The sequence below is a fragment of the Ovis canadensis genome, chromosome 24, assembly GCF_042477335.2.
Source record: "Ovis canadensis isolate MfBH-ARS-UI-01 breed Bighorn chromosome 24, ARS-UI_OviCan_v2, whole genome shotgun sequence".
NCBI classification, from domain to species: domain Eukaryota; kingdom Metazoa; phylum Chordata; class Mammalia; order Artiodactyla; family Bovidae; genus Ovis; species Ovis canadensis.
In genome coordinates this window covers 55,757,426-55,779,265 of record NC_091268.1, presented here as the reverse complement: position 1 = coordinate 55,779,265, position 21,840 = coordinate 55,757,426, and the positions used below count along the sequence as shown (strand labels likewise).

Below are 21,840 nucleotides of genomic sequence, written 5' to 3'. Positions count from 1 at the left end.
CGGCCCTGTCCTTACATTTAAAAGTACAGAGGCCAAGTGGAAATAGAGCTACACGGAGGCATCTTCACTGGGGCATCTTCACTGGGGCTTCCCGTGTGGCTCAGCTGGTAAAGAGCCTGTCTACAATGCAGGAGACCTGGGTTCCATCCTTGGGTTGGGAACATCCCCTGGAGAAGGGAATGGCTACCCGCTCCAGTGTTCTAGCCTGGAGAATCCCATGGACTCTACAGAGAGTGGGACACGACTGAGCCACTCTCACTTTTTTTCAGGCATCTCCACACGGGGATTACAGATGGCTTTGAAGTGCAGAGTAAGCTCTGTGTCATTCATGTTTTAAATGCTTACACATCACATTTTTGTTCTCGAAATTAACACTATACAATCTGAATCTCCGGGGGAGGGGGTGGCGGATGCAATTCCAGAAGTCTAACTGAAAAGCCTCTGTCACTTGAGTGTGATAAGAAGTTCCTTCCCGCTGGGAATGATGCTCAGCGCCCGTGGGGATCTACTTATGGGGTTGCCAGTGCTTTCTAGAAACGGGACATCCGCCTCTCCTCGGAAGGGCTTCCTCTCGGAGACCTGGATGGTCGTTGATGGGAACAGACCGTAAGAGTATTTATTTACCCACGACTCGTCCACCCAACACACCTCCTGTTCTGTCCCTCTGCCCAAAGTTAAAAGACACCTTATCCCCCGCCTGGGTCACCTCACAGATGCTTGTTCCCCATGCCCATGCTTCCCAGGGTCAAGCTTCATGCTTCTGATGTGATATAATGAAAGGTGTTTTTTTTTGGGGGGGGGTCATTATTTCTGTTTGTACTAACATCACCTTGACGCTCTCTCTGCTGAGACTGCAGTTCTGACATGGCTGCGCCCACGCTGCACGGTGTGTGGGTCCCCGCCTGGGAGGGGCATCAAGTGGGTGGAGGGCACCCCGGGGATGGGCAGAGCCTGAGGCCCAGACCCCGCCCCTCTCCCACCTGGTACCCCGCACACGGTGCCCACCGGGGCCCCCGCTGAGCCGGAGCAGGGCTGCTCCCAGGAGGCCCGCAGGCGACTCTGTACTCGGGGACCGAGGGCCCGGGGCCTCGCTAACCACGGCAGAGACGCGACACACCAGGAGAAGGTCGTTTAAGGCGAATTTTAATTGTTTTATAAAAGTCATATATACAAAACACGTTCAACTAACCACCGTGGCTGTACAGTACACTTTTTACACTGCGTCACGCGTCTCTCAAGCTGGGACACGGGTTGAGCACAGAGGCCTGTTCCACGGCCGGTGCTGGGGGTGGAGGCGGGGGTGGCGTGAGCTGCAGGGACAGCCCGGGGAGGGGCCCCGACCCCCGGGGAGTTTCCCTTCCGAGTGTAAAGACCCTGGATGAGCTCGGGGCTCCGTCCCCAGGGAACACCAAGCCGGGCGCTGTCCTGGCCCAGGCCCCTTTGGGGTCCACCACGGAGGCTGAGCCGAGGGCGGGGCGGGGGCAGGCACACAACAGGAACCCCCTGGCTGCTCTCGTGTCAACAGAGAGCAGCCCGGCCTGTTTTCAGCTGGTTCGAATGGACCGAAAGAAAAGAAAGACATTTGGAATGTTTTGTGATTTGCGTTAACAGGTTGAAAGGTAATGCTGTAAGATATCAGAGGTGACAGACTCAACAGAGATCTATTTCAAATTTCTCAATACCGAGGCTGGCTGAAGAGTCTGACAGTTGAGGAGATGGGGAGCATGGCCCGGTGTCACAGCCTGCCCGCACACCCTCTCCCCCGGCTTCCAGACCCTCCACAGGCTCCAGCTACCTGCTGCAGCTGAACCTGGAAAGGGCGCCCAGGCTCCGCAGGCAGCTGGGGCGGGCGGGAAAGCCGTGGAGGATGGGCTTGGTCAGCCTGGCTGCCGGGTCAAGCCTGTGATCTGAATTCTCTCCACCTGGGTGACCGCCCTCTGCCTACTGTGGGTGCCAGCCTCTTCCAGGGCATCTTGACAGCCGGTGGTGGGAGAACTGGATCGCCCCAAGGCTGCGGAGGCTCCCCCCGGGGCCAAGCCCTGCATGGAGGGGGTGGGGCCCCCCGGCCAGAGGGTTCACCCGCGTGGTTCACCCCTGAAGCCGCCTCAAAGCGCTCAGGCTGCCGTGGGTCCCCACTGGCCTGTCCCTTGCCCGTCACCAATCAGGGCTGAGGCTGCACACCACGGAATGGGCACCGTGCTCCCAGTCTCTGCCTGAGCAGAGGGATTCTGGAACCAGCTGGAGGGATGAGCCCCTGAATGGGCCCCAGGGGCACCAGGGCAGGGAGGCGAGGGCCTGTTTACCCCCACCCAGCGTCGCGCTCTCAGCTGCCCCAACGTGGACTCTTGTCGGCTCCCGGGGGCACACGCAGCCCACACCCCTGCGGTCCTGAAGGTCGCCTCCCAGACTTGAAGAGCTGGGCCGCGCTCACTGCAGGGATCAGCTTTTGAAAGCGCAAGAGAAAGGGCATCCACCGCTGATTAAAAGGCGCCTGAGTAACAAGCCTGGAACCAATCGACAGACCGGGACGACGGGGACCTCGCGCGGCTCGGCCCAGCCGCTTGCTGCCGGCCCAGAAGCCCAGAAGCTGCCCCAGCGTTTCACTCGGGTTTGTGTTACCCTCCCCAGCCCCCCACACAAGAAAACCCCCACCTTCCTAACCAGTTCAGAAGCGGGGACCCCAGTTCCCAGTGGAGCCAGACGTGTGTTTCTGTGAGGCGAGCCATGAGCCGTGTTCACGGCCCCACAACTTTGGGTCCCTGTAGGAAGAGCCCCACACCCCAGTCAGCTGGGGAGGGCCCTGCCGCCCTGCGGGGGCTGTTGCAAGGCAGGAATCTTGTGGTCAGAGTCACCCCACTTCCCGCCCCTGCTACACTCAGGCACGGATTCCTTGGAAGGGCCCTCCTGTCGGGACACCCGAGGACTCCTGGGTTCTGGTGACACCTGCTCCCCCTGCTGTCGTGGGGCCAGAAGCCTTCCCACGGGGAGCCCCCATGGGGAGCAGGGCTTCGGGGTGTCCAGGCTCAGCAGGGAGAGGCAGGCACCGCGAGTGCTTCGGGCAGTACGCAACCTGTTGTCTCTCGAAGCAGGTTTGCACCAGGGAGACACCAGCACAGCGTGGACACCTGGGCCACGTGGAGCCTCAGCAAACACCCAGCCCCCGGCAGGCCCGGCACCAACCTCGCAGCAGGCCCTGTCTTTCCTTCACACGGAGCTCCCCGAGCTTCCAGGTGTCGCTCAAGAGCGAGGCTGCGGGGCACACCTGACGGACCTTAGGGAGAAGCTGGCGCCAAAGAGATGGGGTGAGCTGTCCGAGGCCAGCGGGAAGCCCGCCCCTGCCTCCCTGAACCACACGGAACGCCCGCGGCGCCCTCCTCCTGAGGCGGCCTGATGGGCAGTGAGGCAGGGACTCGGGCCACGGCCTTGGGCCTGGGGGGGCCTCCACAGCTCTGCTCCATGGCTTGCGACCCCAGGTGCAGAGAAACCACCCAGGAATCCTGGAGTGTGGACCCAGGGTGCCCTGTGGTCCAACCTCTACACAAGGAAACCGGAACGCAAAGAGCCAGGGCCCCAGGCACGTGGGTGAGGAACACACGCTTCTCTGCAGGGGCAGGCAGCGTCTCTGCTCTGCTCTGGGGGGGGGGCAGCGTCTCTGCTCTGCTCTGGGGCGGGCAGTGTCTCAGCTCTGCCCTGGGGTGGGCAGGGGGCTGCCTTGCCTACCGCGGGCCGCTGAGGCCCCGCACACGGATGTACACAACGCCTTGCCAGGCGACGGCCGTGGACACTGCGCACGTTGCTTTTCTGGAAAAGAATCGGGTGCCGCGAGCTCTGGTGACTGGGAGCCGCTCTTGCCCTGCGGCGCTGGGTTCCCATCTTCTGGGCACGCTGGCCCGCCTCCCCTGGGCTCCCCCGCCTCCCGTCTCTGGACACGCCCACGTCTGTCCCAGGTCTCCCCCAGCAGGCAGGCTCAGGGCCTCCCTCGCGCACACGCGTGTCTGTGCTCCTGCCGCCCCTCCCCGTCCTGAGGCCGTGCTCCAGAGGTGTCCACACAGAACCGTGCTGGTGGCAGCTCTCCTGGGCGCCTTGTGTCCCAAGCGTGGAAAGAAGAACTGGGATCGACAAGTGACAACCGTCAAGGACCATCAGGGCTTGAGTTCTCCAAGGGCTCTGAACTTGGGGACTGAAAAGTTGCATGTTGGCTTTGAATGCTGAGTGATATTTTTCATTAAGAAAAACTAAGGATTTATTTTAATAAATATCCAGAGATCGAAGGCGGTCAGATCGTCAAGCCAGCCCCTCCTGCTGATGCAGAGACGCCGCGCACGGAGCGCAAGCCGCAAGCAACTCGCTCTGATGACCCTTGCCCCGACGCTGCTTTTGCTCATGGCGTCGAGGCAGCGAGCGTCTGTTCCCAGGATGCCTGAGTTAGTCGGTCAGAACTAAGGATCTTGTTTCAAGATGATTTCCTGATCTTAAGAGTTGAAATAACCTGACTCATTTTTATCAAAGAAGTAAAAAAAATTACAAGAATAAGGAGTCTAGAGATCTCTATAAATTACAAAGCTATAATGCAATATCTTTGAGACAATTTCTCTACAAACTGAAGTTAAAAAAACATAGTAAAAAAATGCACGTGTCCTTAGGTGTGAACAGTGTGACTACGAGGAGGAGGAGGAGGAAGTCTTAGTTCGAGGAAGTTTATTGTTACATTTTTGCAATGATAGATGAGGAAGACCATCTCCTGCTCCAACATCTCAATATGAAAGACAGCAAATCGCGGGTAACGGTGAGATTAAAACAATACAGAGGCCTAAGGCTGGGAGAGAAGTGGCCATAACTATGTGTGGAAAGGCTGCGGATGGCTTCAGTGGTGCCTGCGGAGCCGTCCGTTTCTGACGAGCACAGATCCTGGAACGGAGGGCTGAGTGCTCTCACGCCCGCTCAGCTCAGCACGAGGACAGCTCCTGGCCGAAGGGAAGGAAGTGGGTCAGGTCTGGGCCAGGCCGTGCCCTGCCTCCCAGGATACATCAGCACAGTCACGGCCACTCAATGTGAGCTCGCTCCCGGGTCTGAGGGTGAGCCGGCAGCCACGACTGACCGTCTGAAGGACAAACCGCGCTCTCTGGCCAGGTGGGCGCCAACTCGCCAGCAAGCCGTTCACAAGCTGGCCACACCCCCTCGGGGCCGCCGCCTCTGCCAGCTCGAGGGGTGGTTTCCAGGTTGGCAGAAGAGGATCTGCACACACATGTGCGATGGGAACCTGTGGGCGAGGGGCGCTTGAGCCCCGAGGACGGTGGGGTCTCAGGATGCCCGGACACAGTCCATCCAGAGGGTTCTTTCTCCTTTAAACCTCGGTCACTGGCCCTGATCCCGGGCACGTCCTTTCGGTTTACAAAGAGCCACAGGAAGCAGCACAAAAACAGCAACTTTTCTCCAGCCAAAAAGAGCCCAAACCCCGGCAAACATGGACAGGAAATCTTGAGGGCCCAGAGAGAAACAGGATTTCACGCTGTCTCCTCATTAAATGCTGGATAACAAGGATGACTCAGAAGCACGTCTGCCCCTCCCTTTCCTCCTGGGCCAGCATCTGCCATGAGCTGGATCAGCTTATCTGCTGGTGAAGGGGAGCAGGACCCCCGCTGGGACGCAGGCCGTGAGCAGTGCGGCCCTCAGCCACAGGCACAGGCTGGGCCGCTGGTGGAGGAAGCCTTTTCCTTGTTTAAATGCTGGACAAGGCCTCAGCGCACTGGACACTGTTGAGCAGAGTCATATGCGGCAGGGACTGGTTTGGAATGCAATGTATTTTTAAACACAGTGAGAGACACCTGGGCAGGGCAGCCAGACACGTTCCCCGAGGGTCAGGCTCACGGCACACGGCGCCACTTCAACCTCCGCAGCGGCCCCCAGAGGCGGCCGCGGCCAACAGTGCTTCCGATGAGTGTGTGGATGTTAGTGGAAGCGAAGGACTGTGATGAGAACCTGCCGTCTAGGGAGGCAGCGGAGCCTGGGGTGTTAGGGGAGGCGCTGCGGGCCCCGCTGCCAGCTCTCAGGCGGCCCCGAGAGGAGGGGGCACGCGGCTTCCCCCAGAGACGGCGGGCTCCCCGAGCCGACCACACGTGTGAGACTGGGAGATGGAGGGCAGTCCGCAAGGCCAGCTGGTGTGAGGGCTCTGCGGAGGGGCAGGGGTGGGCACAGGGCAAGCAGGCACCACCCCCCACCCCGTGCAAAGAGGAGGGGGGATTCAAGGCAGCTCCCGGCCCACACCTCCCCCGCGGGCCGTGGCCGATAGGACAGGCGGGAGGAAGGCACAGGTGTGGGGGCGTTAAGGCAAGTCCCCTGCGGGCTCTCACTCCCCACCTCTAACCTAACGGCCGGGGCTGGGGCCTCTCGCAAAATTGGCACCAGAGACTGAAAAGGCAACCCGCCCCCTTGGGGAGGTGGTGGTGGGCCCCCCGGAGCTCAGCCCGCACTTCCCCTCCTCCAAACCCCTAGGAACCCGCCAGGCAATGCCCCACCAAGCGCTCACTAGTTGGAGAGCAGAGACGCCAGTATTTGCGTCTCGGTCACTAAAACAGAGCGCGCGTGCAGACACGCAGTCCCCGATTAAGCTGTGTCGGAAAAGGAGCGGCTTCTGTAAGAAGAGAAGGCTGTGGTCCAGGCGTCACACGGCAGCGTCACAGTGACCGCTGGCCTTTCAGTAGTTTCACGAGTCCCCAGGGTTCAGCAGCTGCGTCCACGCGCCCCTCCTGCGGGCGAGCCCGGTGCCCAGGGCTCGGGGTCGCGGCCTCGCGCAGGCGGGCAGGCCCGGCCCGCGGCCGGCGGGGCGAGGGCGGCCCGTCACTGCAGCATGATGTCCTTCAGGTTCTCCTGCAGGATGGTGTCCTTCACGGCGTGGAACACGAAGCGGATGTTCTCGGTGTCGATGGCGGTAGTGAAGTGGTGGAACAGGGGCTTGCTGCGGTTCCGCCTCTTCCGGTCGAAACACTGGACCAGGAAGCGCTGCACGTCCTCCAGCCTGTGCGGGTCGCCCCGGAAGTCCGGGAAGTGCTTCTTGATGCTGACGGTCTTCACCTTCTCCACCAGCAGGTCCGTCTTGTTGAGGAACAGGATGATGGAGACGTTGAAGAAGAGCTTGTTGTTGACAATGGTCTCGAAGATGTTCATGGACTCCACCAGGCGGTTGGTGCGCCTGTCCTCCATGAGCACTTGGTCATACTCGCTGGACGAGACCATGAACAGGATGGACGTGATCCCGTCGAAGCACTGGAACCACTTCTGGCGCTGGGACCGCTGGCCGCCCACGTCCACCATCTTGAAGGGGATCTTCTTGATGACAAAGTCGTGTTCCACGATGCCCTTGGTGGCCTTCCTTGCCAGCAGGATGTCCTGCTTGCTCGGGAAGTAGTTCTGTAAAAGTAGGTAAGGAGGCGTTGGGGAGGAGGGCGTGAGAGGACGGGGATGAACAGATGCGGCGGGGGGAAAGTTACAGGGCCTTCTGCAGGAAGCTGAACCAGATACCAGACGCGACTTTCATTTACAGGAATATAAATTCACCATGAAACAGAGAGTGAAGGAACTAGGTGGCTGCTTCAGAATGAAGGAGGGGCTCACCAGCCTTAGGAAGGACGAGCAGGACCCTCAGGCCAGGCCCAGCCTGGGGCCTCGTCTCCTCTCTTCTCCACGGGACCCGCCCCCCACTCTCCCCCTGCATCTTGGCTGCCTTTCTGTTTCTCTAACTTCCAGGGCACATGCATTCCAAACCCTGACTTTGAACTGACTTAGCTTAGGTTTTGCAATGCTGCTTAAATTTAGCCTGCAATATATTTAGTATGTTATTCTTGGAGAAATCTTTAAAGTCTTCAGCAGCACACGGCAACTGTGGTCACTCGAAGCCCTTTGATCCTGCCCTGTTACAATCCTCCAGTGACTCCTGCTCACCAGCTCTCTGGCAGCACCTTTGCCAGAAACCCCAGCAGGGAGGAAGCCTCTCGGCCCAACGACCCATCCACGAGGTGAACGGGGGAGAGGGGAACGTCTCCAACAGCGCTGGAGATGGTAGAAGCCCCGCAGGGGAGATGCTCCAACCACCCCGACAGACAGACTGAAAGAAACAAACAGACGGAAGGAGAAAGCTCTGGGCTGAATGAAGGCCAAGTGCCGTGGACTGACTTTGCGGGGTGGACTCGAGACTGCTGAAGGACAGCGGCACCCGCAAGAGAACCTTAGTGGGACGACAGGGACGGTCTTGAAACCGACTGGACATTGGCTGATGTTAACGGATGAGTGTGGCAATGGTGCTGGTCTTTGGACATGAGGCAAGGCTTGGGAGGGCAGCGGGGGTCCCTGCCCTGGGGGCTGCTCTGGGCCGAATGCACTCTCACAGGCTCTGGGCGTGGGCCCCACTCACCAGCTGGCCAATCCGGTCCAAGTTATCCAGGAAGTACTTCACCGATTCACCCTGTCGTGGAGGAAAGAAAAGTCAAGACTCCGTCTGGACTGAGGACCCTGAGGTGGTAAACGGGAGAACTCAATCGGGTGGCATGAGTGCTGTCCTGCCTGCGTGTAAACAGGAAGGCCAAGTGAAAAGGCTAACAGGGCGTATGTGTTTTTCAAAATAAAAAACAAAAGCTTTTTATATAAATGCAGTTTCTCTAGCTCTGATGCCCAAGTTCAAATTCAGACTGTTTTTCAAAGCAACGGCGGGAATGCGCCCTCTTTGACCAGGTGGGTCCCTGCCTTTGCAGCCGGGGAGCCGGCCCTGAGACTTGGCTCCTGCGGGCGGCTTCGCTCCCGGCAGGGCTGGCCGGTGTGCTCCAGGCTCATCTGCTGTTTGAGAAGCAGCACACGACAGAACAAGCTCCAGCTTCTAGAAACAAGCTGAGGCTCTGTCACGATGCCACGCTAGCATGACCTGACTCACCGTGCAGGACCAGGAGACTCTGGTCTGGATTTCCGTGAACGGATGGTCAGTCTTTCTCCAGCCCCTGGACACTCTCTGGACTACATGTCGACACAAACTGACTGATCGCTAGCTAGAAGTGACCGTTTGAATCGGTCACTGTCCTGTTCTCAGAGGAATGAGTCAGCTAACACCGCGGCTCTCATGGAGCGAAAGGAAGGTTTAGAGGATCTTCAGTGTGGATTAAACGAAGCAAACAGAGGAAGTGGTGAGTGAATGCGCAAAAACTCCCCTTAAAAAGTGGGACGTTGACTCTTAATTACACCCCGCGTGCCCATCGGACTCCACTTCCTGCAGGATTCACTGTGAGCCCCACGGTGCAGACAGGGCCCAGCGACGATGGCGGGGGCGGGGGGACGCCCTCCTGGGGAAGCCACGCCAGCAGCGCACTCACAACAGTGGAGAGCGGCCGCGCACGCACGCGCACACACGTGCACGCACACACACGCGCACACACGTACACGCACACGCGCGCACGCGCGCGCACACACGTGGACAGCAGGGGACGTCCTGGACTCGGAAGCAGGAAGCTCATCGGAACGGTTCCGGACCAGAGCGTGGGCTCGTATGACGTCATGCGGAAGCCCCGGGACCCTCCCCGCCACGGGTCTCCGACGTGAAAGGAAGGAGCGGGGGTGGCTTCCTCTAGTGAAGAACCCACCTCTGGTTTCGAGGAGGCCCGTGGCCACTGCGGAGGAGAGCACGTGTTTAAGGGACGGACGCTTATCCCAGGACGGCACAGACCGGGGATCGAAGCACGCTCCGCCCCTGGCGTCACAGCTGCCGGGGCACAGGCGGGCTCTGCCCGGGAGCCAGGGTGGGCACCCACGCACCAGTCCCGCCCCGCCTCCCCCCGCACACAGCTCCTCCTCGAGGGGCAGGCCCAGCAGCCGGCATCCCTTCTGCCCAGAGAGCTCCTGCTCGGTCTGCACGTCCCGCCTGCTCCCGCGCCGACAGGAAACAGCCGGGGAGCGAGAGCGGCCGGCCAGCACACCTGGTCCAGGGCTCCTTCCTCCCCGAAACCCCCGTCTCTCTCCTCCCGCCACTCCTCACTCGGGGCCTTCGGGGTGCGACGAGAGCTCCCCGACCCGACCCGCATCCATCCGGGAGGCAGGCGGGGCGGCTCGTGGTGCAGCCGCTCCTGCCTGAGTCAGGCCGGGGTGGCGGTGTCTCTGCCTGCCTGGCCACGAAGCGTCCTGGCAACAGGGATGCCCCAGGGATGCTGTGATGTGGGTGCAAGGGCGGAACCCCAACACAGGGGTGCGATGTGGAAATACCCCGCGCTCGTGAGTAAGCATGTACTAAGGAAGGAAGGGAATCACTGCCCTAGTCTGACTTTGAACATTTCCAGCTACTGAGCTTGAAATCAGGGTCATCTCAGTGGACCTTCCCACAAAACGAGCGCTAATACAAAAGGACCTTCATGGCTCCCTTCTCCACCAGGATGGTCGGCTGGATCGTCTTGGCAGCTTGTCTCACTGCCTCAAAGGGGGCGACTGTTCACACCTGTGGTATCTTTATTACCAGCCAGAATGGACTAGGATGAGCACCTTTATGGGAACACGGTGTCACGCGAGGCGGGAAGACGTCACGCGAGGCGGGAAGACGTCAGGTCTCTGGATGGCTACTGGAGTAATGTGAGCTAACGAAAAGGAATACATGAAAACGTGCTCTTCACAACCCCTCTGTCTGCCCTGATCTGATCCAGGCTCCCACGCTTGGCTGAGTTCTGGTCTTTCCCGTCAGTACCACAGGGGAGGTGTGTGCATGGAAGAGGGCCCGCTGGGGTCAAGAACTGCTGGCAGAGGCTGTGCAGGGCACAGGGCAAGGCTGGGCGGGGTGGGTTAGGCGGGGCACAAGCATGAAGGCGGAGGCGGTGGGAAGCAAGGCCACCAGTGGTTACCAAGGAAACAGCCTCTAACGTCCACTTTGGGCCAGGCGGCTCTCAGTTCCCAGTCCTCTGTCCACACACGAGTCTTTCCTGTGTTCCTGTACTCAGCAGAATTAATTCTTAAATTCTTAACATGGGGCTTGTCTATGGTGAGTGAGAGGACTCGGAAGTCTAGCTCATTCATTTAGAGACAAATTGCAAAGACAAAATTTTAAAACAGCTGAATATTAAAAACAACCCCATGTGACTACAGCCCCCCAGGGTCCCCTGTCCATGATGGGACTCTCCAGGCCAGAATACTGGGTGGGTGGCCATGCCCTCCCCCAAGGGATCTTCCCAACCCCAGGGATGGAACCTGCGTCTCTTATGCCTCCTGCATTGGCAGGCGGGCTCTCTACCACTGAGCCACCTGGGAATGACCCATAAAAACAACTATTCTTAAGGTCAGATTTTCATTCCTGTTACTTAACAGACACTGAATTTGAGACTTAACTTCTATTTAATGGAACAAGGCTGCCTATCGCCTTTCTACATTTTGGGGAGTTCACATCAGGATCACAGCCTCTGCAACGCAGCAGCAGAACCCAAATCCCAAGTCTCACTGGGGCCACGAGATGCGCGCGTGAAGACGATGCAAGCAGCGTAGGAAGAGCACCCAGACGCCCGTCACCTGCCTGCCGTCAGCCTGCTGCGCGCTTTGCTCTCTTCCTTCCAGTTCAGGGCTGACCCTTGAACAATGTGGCTTTGAACGGCACAGGTCCACCGACGCGCACTTTAAAAAACAAACAAACAAACACATACTGCATGCTCCAAGGTCAGTCGACTGTAAAGTTATGCTTGGATCCTTGACTGCGTGGGGTCAGCGCCCCCATGCGCAAGCTGTTCAAGGGTTAACTGCGTATCAGTTCAGTCGCTCAGTCGTGTCCGACTCTTTGCGACCCCATGAATTGCAGCACGCCAGGCCTCCCTGTCCATCACCAACTCCCGGAGTTCACTCAAACTCATGTCCATCGAGTCGGTGATGCCATCCAGCCATGTCATCCTCGGTCGTCCCCTTCTCCTCCTGCCCCCAATCCCTCCCACCATCAGGGTCTTTTCCAATGAGTCAACTCTTCTCATGAGGTGGCCAGAGTACTGGAGTTTCAGCTTCAACATCACTCCTTCAAATGAACACCCAGGGCTGATCTCCTTTAGGATGGACTGGTTGGATCTCCTTGCAGTCCAAGGGACTCTCGAGTCTTCTCCAACACCACAGTTCAAAAGCATCAATTATTCAGCGCTCAGCTTTCTTCACAGTCCAACTCTCACATCCATACATGACCACTGGAAAAACCATAGCCTTGACTAGACGGATCTTTGTTGGCCAAGTAATATCTCTGCTTTTCAATATACTATCTAGGTTGGTCATAACTTTTCTTCCAAGGAGTAAGCGTCTTTTAATTTCATGGCTGCAATCACCACCTGCAGTGATTTTGGAGCCCCCCAAAATAAAGTCTGACACTGTTTCCACTGTTTCTCCATCTATTTCCCATATACTTCTTTTTAAAAACCACTTGAGAGGAAGTTGTCCATTTACCCCTGAAAGCTTCAGCGGACACGCCCCAGGCTCCAGGATACCTGCGTCCATGCCCACAGCAACCCTGGGAGAGGTGATGTGGGCGTGGTGGGGCAGCATGGCCTCCTCCAGCACCGGCTTCAGCCTGGAATCGAGGGCAGCATGTAGCTGTCTGCTCTCTCCCACCTCCTTTAATCTGAAACTCTGATCTTTCTGAAGAACACAGCGACTCCCCCCGAGGTGGCAGCTTTTGTGACGTTTCCAATCTTTACCAGAATGGTTTTCCAATCAGTACAGCAGCCACTGGTCTGCGATGGACCTTCTCTACTGTAAATGAGAGCCCTCCCTTCTCCCCTGTTTACCTGTTATCCACATGGACTCACAGATGCTCATATTTCTCAAGGTTTGCAATTTGCAAACTCATAGGACTGTTTGAATTTGCAGATCATAGAACTGCATACAGAATCCTCAAGAATCTATAATAAAAGCTAACAATTGAGTCAAGAAGTGAGTTCAGAAAATTCATAAGATACAAGGTCAATATACAAAACCAAGTGTATTTTATATGCGAGCCTTAAATAAGTGGAATTTAAAATTTGAAAGAAATTTCATTTGGCACTAACATAAAACAGGGAAAATTTTCTGTGCTGTTTTGCAGGGTATGTTTTGTATTTTGAAATAACCGCAGGTGCACAGAAAGTTGCAAAGAGCGCAGACAGCCTAGTGCCGCCGTCACCTCATTTCCCAACGGCTCCAGCTTATGTGATTACAACGCGGCAGTCAGGGCACCGACGCTCTGTGCACATCTGTGGATGCTTGCGATGCCCCAGCCACCTCGCCCTGCTCCCACAATCCACACAGAGATCTGATCCGTCAACACAGAGGTGACCCTCCCCGCCTCTGCCAGCCCTCGTCTCTGGCAGACACTCGTGTGAGCTCATCTCCACAGTTCACAGCCACTGGCTTGTTCTCTGTATAGTTTTGCCTTTTCTAGAATGTACTTTAAGTGGAATCAGGCAGCAAATAACCTCTTGAAAATTTTTTCTTTTTTTTAAACTCGGCAAAATGCCTGGAGATCCAACCAGCTGCTGTGTGTATTGAGTCTGTCTTGTTACTCCTGAGCAGTGACGTCTGGTACAGATGAGCCATGGCTTATTTACACTCACTGATCTGGAGACATTTCGGTGGTTTCCACAGTTTAGGAATTACAAACGAAGATGCTATGGACATTCACGCGCAGATGTGTGGGCACAGTTCTCATCTCTGTGGGATGAAGGCCCAGGATCGGGATCTCTGGGTTTTATGGTAAGTGTATGTTCAGTAAGTATAGTTTTGTCTTTTTTAAAGAAACTCTCACACGCTTTCCTAGCATGGCTGTGTCGCTGTACATTGCCTCCGGCGATGTGCAGGCATCTAGCTTCTCCACGCCCTCGCCAGCCTTCGGTATGGACGCTAGTGTTCCTCTTCTAAGAACTGCTTAACAAGTTTTCGTCACTAGCTTGCACGTCCCTTGCTCTGCTGTGACCCAGTGGGTCTCGATGTCGAGCGTCTCTTCCTGTGCTTGTCTGCCATCTGTGTCCTCTTAGCTGAAATCTCTTTGTATCTTTTGTCCATGTCCTACTTGGACTGTTTTATTACTATTAATTGCAAGCGTTCCTTAGACAGTCCAGATACAAGCCCTGTGTTAGATATGTGGTTGGTGAGGACCTTCTCTCAGCTGTAGCTTGTCTTTCCATGCTTGTAAGAGGGCCTTTTGCAGAGCAAAAGTTTTGGATTTTGATAAAACCAAAATTGATTGTGGTGTCACATCTATGAATGCCGGGGCAGCACTCGGCCATGCTGTGAGAGGAGGGCTCTGCGGCGGGGAGCTGAGGGCAGTCCTGGGAGCCGGGCGCAGGCTCTGGCCACCAACAACTAGCAAGAAAAAGATCAGTCCAGCGGCTGTGAGGAGACGCATCCTGCCAGAGATGGGGCTGGGGGTGGGGGTGGGGGTGGGAGATGGCAGTGGCACCCACTCCAGTCCTCTTGCCTGGAAAATCCCAGGGACGGAGGAGCCTGGTGGGCCGCAGTCCATGGGGTCGCACAGAGTCGGACACGATTGAGTGACTTCACTTTCACTTTTCACTTTCGTGCATTGGAGAAGGAAATGGCAACCCCCTCCAGTGTTCTTGCCTGGAGAATCCCAGGGACCGGGGAGCCTGGTGGGCTGCCGTCTATGGGGTCGCACAGAGTCGGACACGACTGAAGCGACTTAGCAGCAGCAGCAGCAGCAGAGATGGGCGAGCTGGGAACAGCTGAGGAGCTCAGAGGAGGCTGCGGCCCCACCCGACTCCTGAGTTCAGCCTGGTAAGACCTAAGCAGAGGCCCTGAGTGCTCCAGGCGGTGCTCCGGGGCCCCGCGTGCTCCAGGAGGCAGGAGTCCTGAGGCACACACGTGAGACAGTGCATCGGTGCTTTTGTCCGAAGCTGCTGCAGTGTAGCCACTTGTTATCCACCAGGTAAACCATTAATAATTCATTTCTTCAGGCAAAGCCCCGTGAGCCATCAGAGGGAAGGCCACGTCCCCAGGGGGCCTGCTTGCATTAGCAGGTACTGAATGCCTGCCGGTGAATGATGACATGCATTTTTTCAAAGCTGAAACTTAACGTGAGCTTAAACATTATTTCCTTTAAAAACTCAGTGTGTTCCTGACCTCTGTCTACTATCGAGGGTCTAAAGAAAAGCCAGCTCCTCCCTCCCCTGCCATCAGGATGGCGCTAAGAAACGCCTCCTCCTCCTCGCAATGGGGCGGCCGCATCAACATAAAATAGAAGCATTAAAAAGCCTAATAAATGTCTGAGAAATCTCTTGCTTAGGCGTTAGTCCTTAGCTAACTCAAAACAAATGGGATGAGTCAGAATCTGGCTTCTTCAGGCTTTTTATGGAAAGTTCTGTATTTTCACTAACTTATTCAAATAACCCAAAGGAAAAAAGCCTCCAAAACACAATAGCTCCCAAACCACCAATATTTACCATATTAGAAATTAAACCTGAGAGAGCTTAAAATACAAAGACATACGGGCATCCACCCAGTGAGACGCCCTGACTACAACACCAAGGTGTCACCCAGCCTCTGGAGAGCCCTGCCCCACACCCTGGAAGAAGCGGGTATCACCATGAAGGTGGTTTTGACCTTGTGGAGGAGTCCTTGGAAGGACCCCCGGCCCACACTGAAAGCCACTGCCCTAGAAAGCTCTGGTGCGGGGTACCAGCCACGATGCTCCAACGCTGGAGACGCCCCCAGGTTGCACACGCAAACTGCAGCTTCGAGTAAGACAGAGAACCCCGGAAGAATCGGCAGGAAGGGACCACCACCATGGGCCTCAACACAATGAGTCTCCAAACAAAACGGGGGTGGGGAGACAAGTCACCGTGGGAGGTGTATACTGCTCACGTGAAGTTTCAAAATAGGCGTCCCTCGACTCCGCACAACAGTCACAGCAGCAGAAACACGTGGCTGGGAAACAAGCACGGGGGACAGGGCCCCTGTGCTTCCTGAGAGGCAGTCTCTGTTCCTCCCTATCGTCTGTGTTTTGCCTCGAGAACCCTTGCGAGCTGACTCAGTCGGCAGTAAATGATGAATTATCCAGGATTTCCTAGTAAGAGATGTCACTTTTACCCCAAGTCATCCAGGTTCACCTGAGTTGTGCTGCCTTTTCTGAAGCCCACGTGTCTTACTCCCTGAACACTAGGCGAGCCTGGCGTGCTGCAGTCCACGGGGTTGCAAAAAGTTGGACACGACTGAGCAACTGGACTGAACTGAAACGTCCTAGTCAAGTCCAGCTCCTCTGGCACACAGTGGGACTCAGAGTGCTTATCAGCACTGTTCACTGATCAATCTAAGTAATCAATCCTATCGGTCTTTCCCAGACACGAGGGGAAGCACAAGAGCTTCTCCACCCAGACGTCCACACTGGTCTTCCTTACTTCTCTACTCCAGAGACGCCCCTCTGCCATGACGGCAGGTGGGTGACCGCGCTCACAGACGCCATGTGAGAGCCTGGCAGAGGCCGCCCAGCACACACGTCCCACGCGTCCCCCGGAATCACCGTTCAAAGCCTGACACTGTCCCTTTAAGTATTCCCAACCCCCTCTTCCAAATCCATCTCCACTTCCTTCTACAGGCAGCTAATCCAGGGAGCCAAGTTTAGCTAATCTTTCCTCCAGGGACAGCGCTCGTCTTTGCAGGAGGGGCTGCCCTGGCAGCGCAGCACTAGCTTCAGGGAGAAATCAGAGGAGGAAGCGGGGCTGGGAGGGAGTCAGAGGCGAGCGGCTCTGAGACCCTGGTAGGAAGTGGGGCTGGGAGGGAGTCAGAGGGGAGCAGCTCTGAGACTCTGGTAGGAAGCGGGGCTGGGAGGGAGTCAGAGGGGAGCAGCTCTGAGACTCTGGTAGGAAGCGGGGCTGGGAGGAAGTCAGAGGGGAGCGGCTTTGAGACCCTGGTAGGAAGCGGGCTGGGAGGGAGGGGGCGTCTTCTGGCCAAACTGCCCCTCACTCCAGCTCGTCTTACCCAGTCCATGGTCTCAGCAGGTTCAGACTGCACAGTCCTCACGGTCCACATCTTGTCTCGGGATAGCTTGTCAGTTTCCACTCAAAGCTATAAAATTCAGATGGAGTCACAGTGGGGCACAAACCTCACGAGACCCAACTGGTTTTCCCCGTCACCTGGATATCGACCGTGGGAATCCTTTCCGAGCTCTGCTCACGAGTTCACGTGAAGTTCAGGCCCCGGCTCTGCACCAGGAGTGGTCCCCTGGCTAAGCCCAGCCCCCAGCCCCCCACCCCCCGAGTGCTGCAGAACGGCTGGGCTGGCGACAGGTGACACTACACAGGAGCAAAGGAGAGAACCCAGGGAGCTTTTCTTTCTACCTGATGGTGTTCAGGCTGCAGAGAAAGAGGAGGCTTAAAGGGCTGCGTGCCCCCCTCAGCTAAGGGAAGGGACCATGTGACTCCCCAGAATCATCTAACTCCTAAGGACGGACGATCCTCACTTTACAGTGCGTGCTTCCGGAACAAGCCTGTCGATCCTAAACCCAAATCAAATTTCACTGGATTTACAATCTGGATACTATTGGTTCTTCTTTCCTGTTTACATGAACTTGCTTAAAAGAAAAAGTATCGTGGATAGTTGCTAAAATGGACTTCTGGAAAACCACCACCAGCACGGTTGTGGTACAAGTGTGAGCGGGCGGCAGCAGCAGGAGGCGCATGCTTCCTGGGGTGGGGTGTGCCGACCAGCTCTGCAGGTGCTCAGTGGTGTCCGGGCGACCGCTTAAAGTTCAGCTCCAACTCAGTCCACCTCGTCCCATCTGTTAGCCGACAAAATGCCAGTGTGAGAGGCCGTCCACCTGCCCAGCAGCGTAGCCACCCCTGGAGCCCGCGTCACTGACCGCCTCACCCTCCTGAGAAGTTCGGGGCCAGCCCTCACCCCACAGCTCCCGGCCCCACCCCGGCCCCACACGACAGAGGAAAAGCAGCGGAGAAGCCCCAAAGATCGAGACATGCCAAGAAACTGATTCGGGCACCACAGAGCTATGGTCTGCACAGAGCTTCCATTCCTAGGCGTCGTCCCAGGGCCCGCGCGGTGCTGGCTAACACAGCTCACGGGTGTCTGGGGTGTCAGCCGTCGCAGATGGGCAGGTGGCTGGATCCGCACAGACCGCTTACCCAGCTGGGCCTCGAGGCCAGTAAACAGGCCCTCGAGCCTGTGCATATCCGCGCCTATTATCTGATGCAAAAGGGTAGGATTTTTCCCATTCTCCAGCTGAAGAAACCAAAGATCAACTTGCTCAAGGTCAAAGCAGCCGCTCATCCCCCAGGCCAGGCTCCGCCTCCTGTAGGAGGCTGTGCAGTAACTAACCAGCCTGAGGGGCTGAGCTCAAGTGCACTTCCCACAAATCAAGTTAACACAGGAATGGGAGTCCCACTCCCAACTCGAAGGCTGAGGAGCCGGCGGCAGGACAGAGGGGACGACTCCGTGTGGACGCCCTTGGCCCCCGCGCCGGGGTCAGGGCGCCTGCAGCTGGACGCTCTCATCCTCCCCCTCCTCGGCAGAACAAAAGGGGAAGAGAAAGGCTCAAAGCAGCCTTCTGTCTGCCAAAGCCTGACTCACCCACGGGCTCGCCGCTTGGCGCTGGGAAGCAGGAAAAGGCAAGCTCTGCACAGGGAGCCGGGGCTGCGGCTGGCGGGGAGGCCAGAGGCGGGGAGCCCCGGGTGCTCCTGGGCCGCCCAGCTCCTCACAAGCGGCCATGGTGCCACGTTGGTGGCTGGCAGGCCTGGCCCCGGGACCCTGACTCCACAGGTCGTGTGGACTGGAGTTCCTGGGGGCCGCCTCTCTGCCCTCAGCCAAGCCTCTAGCTTTCTGCTGAGCAGAAGCGAGCAGCATCTCGGGAGACACGCCCATATCTGAGCACACGGGGCAGCACAAGTGCCCAAGGAGGCTCACAGGAGAAACGCAGGCCCGTGACACAAGACGGGGCCGAGGGGGGGTTTGCACCGGATGGCTGGATGGCGGCGGTCCGGCCAGTGTGTGCTCAGCACCGACGTTTGTGTGCTTCATCTGGCAGAGAACGCGTGGAGCCCAGCACAGGGGGCCCACAGAGGGCTTCTTCCTTTGGCCATGCCGACTGTCTGAGCCAACACCTCGTCTGGAATAGCTTCTCCACATCCCCTCGACCACGGAGCGGGGTGATGCTCTGCAGACCTCTGCTGACTTTCTCTTCAACCCTACGTGGACCCATGACCTAAAGCTAGCTGAAGACAACAGAGAATTCCTCCCAGACACCTGGAGACAGCTGCCACAAAAGCGTGCATCTCCCAGGGAGCAGTGTCGTAAAGGAGATTCTGGAAGCCGGCGCCGACTGCTGCCTATGGTGTATTTATTACTGGGTCATGCCGCGCTACTACAAAATTCAGCCCCTTCACTAACTACTCTTAACCTAGGAAAAAAACAACAAGCTGCATCGGTAAACCTCTGACGTTAAAAAGGTTACCTACAAAACAAATCAGGCCGAATCAATGATCTTGTTTATTCAGGTTCTGGTGAATGACTCAAAGGAGACGACGATTCAGGGCCAGATCAGCCTGTCAAAACCACCTGTGACGGTGACGTGCAGTTCAAGACAGAGGACGAGTCTTAAGACATTCCTCTGTGAAACAGATTGACGGGGCGCTTTGGAGACCCACCCTCGGTCAGCGCCCGACAGCGGCCAGTTGTCGGTGGCTCCCTGGTCGGCTCCCCGCCTCCTTCCCTTGCGGTGGAACCTGGGGTGTGAAGCAGTCATCCAGCTGGCTCTCTTCCCTCAAGAACCAGAGCCGGCCAGAGCGGACTTCACCCAGGGCCCCTTGTGAGCCAAGTGCCACGTCCCAGAGGGCGCTGCCCTGGGGCAGCCATGAAGGTGTGGAAACCCCAGTCCCGGCAGCTCTCGGGGTTCCTCCTTAGAACAACATCGGGGATTTGCTCAGGAGCAGAGCCAAATGAAACGTAAGCTACCCGCAGCCTGGGCAGCGGGGACCTCCTGGACAAAGGGGACATTTGAGAGGTGTCAATAAATTGCTTCTCAAAACAACATGTTTTCCAGCGTCTCAAATGGGGAATTTTGCTTGATATTTCCGGAAAAAAAAAAAAAATTAAGCTCAGTAAATAAGAGGGTGAATTGTAGGTTATTTGAAAATCTTGCTTCTTGGAACCTGGGGAAGACACAACATTTTATCACGCTTGGCACTAAGGGTGAGCAGACCCAGTGCCTTTTTAAGAGGCGATATTTATCGAGAAGCCGAAGGGGAGACCTGCGCGGCCCGCACGCACCCCGGGGACTATATTTATCGAGAAGCCAAAGGAGAAATCTGTCGGCCTGCCCGCACGGCGGGGACCAAGGAGTTCAGCCTCAGTGGGGCCACAGCAAGCAGCGGTGAGAGCAAGGGGGACGTTCCCCACACGGGGTCAGCACTGCTGCTCGGGGTTTACCTGGACAGAGACTCGCTCTGTCCTTCCACCAGAGGAATCACCAAACTCACCATCATTACGAGGTCCTCGTATCGTCTCACGCAAGGCTGGGTAAGAAGGAAAGACAGTGGAGAGAAATGAAATATCACTTGCTGTGAAAATCGCCCCAGGAGAGCCCAATTCCCTCCCTCTTCTAAGTACCACTGGGATATTTATATTTCCTTCAAGACTTCAAACCAGGGGATCCAGGTTTGATCCCTGGGTCGAGAAGGTGCCCCTGGAGAAGGGCATGGGAACTCACTCCAGTATTGCTGCCTGGAGAAACACCACGGACAGAGGAGCCCGGCGGGCCACAGTCCAAGGGGTCGCAAAGAGTCGGGCACGCCTGAGCGATGAGCATAAGGACGTTCACAGGAGCATTATCCTCAGAGCTGAAGAGAGGAGACGACTCAAATGCCCACCACACAGCTGGCGGGCAGATCAAGGAAATGCCTACCCGCACACCGGAACGCTACTCGGTGACGACAACCGCTGAGACCCTGACTCACGCGCACTGTGGAGGAATTCCCTTGCTTTTTCTCAGCCTATCTTCTACATCGGGGGCCCCCATCTACAACCGCCCCCGCGCCCAGCACAGGCTGAAGCAGAGCTCCAGCCACTCTGCGTTCTTGCCGATTCTTGGAACTAACTGTCAAATGTCTCAGTTTCCGAAATCTGGTGAGCTCATAACGTCATTTCCTCTTCTCAGAAATGCCTTTTCAAGCTGTGGGCCCATTTTTCTATTGAATTGCCTGTTTCTTACAGGCATGTAGAGGTCCTTTAAGTATTCTGGACATGATTTTTTTTTCCTGCAGGTTGGAGGTGGTGAAGATGTTCTCTGGATGAACAGAGCTCTCCCCTTGATGGCAGTCAAAGTCCTGATCCTTTCCTCTGTCACTGTTAATGACTTCAGGTCTTCCCCACCCCAAGGTCGTGAAGATTTTTCCATATTCCCTCCTAAAAGCCTGGAGAAAGAAATGGCAACCCACTCCAGTCTTCTTGCCTGGAAAATCCCATGGAGGAGTCTGGTAGGCTACAGTCCATGGGGTCGCAGAGAGTCAGACAGGACTGAGCAACTTCACTTTCACTTTCTTACCTCCTGAAAGAGACACAGTGTTGCTTTTCCCTTGCAGGTCTCTAATCCAGTTAGCTGGGTGTGTACACAAGGCCCACCTTCATTGTTTTCTGTGTAGTTCCACCAATTCACTGATCTTATTGGATTTGACAATTCAATAGAAAAATGGGCCCAAGGTTTGAAAGGGCCTTTCTGAGAAGAGGAAATGGTATCACAGGCTCACCAGATTTCAGAGACTGAGGTGTTTGACAGTTGCAAGAATTCACAGTATCTTATTCTGTACCAGTACCTCCACTGTAGTGGTTATTAAATTGTTTTAAAAAATAAAGCTCAGTATCTGT

At 56.5% G+C, this 21,840-nt stretch overlaps 1 protein-coding gene across 1 annotated transcript in view; it reads right to left on the bottom strand.

Annotated features, from left to right (window-relative positions):
* Positions 1-1,126: 1,126 nt before the first annotated feature.
* GNA12 (G protein subunit alpha 12) overlaps positions 1,127-21,840 on the bottom strand; it is a 75,832-nt gene continuing 55,118 nt past the window's right edge. Inside the window, exons 3-4 of the mRNA XM_069569604.1 lie at positions 8,408-8,458; positions 1,127-7,407 (exon numbers count right to left, since the gene is read on the bottom strand). Of these exons, the coding sequence (XP_069425705.1) occupies positions 6,838-7,407; positions 8,408-8,458 (621 nt within the window). The 3' untranslated portion in view covers positions 1,127-6,837. The remainder of the gene's footprint in view (positions 7,408-8,407; positions 8,459-21,840) is intronic.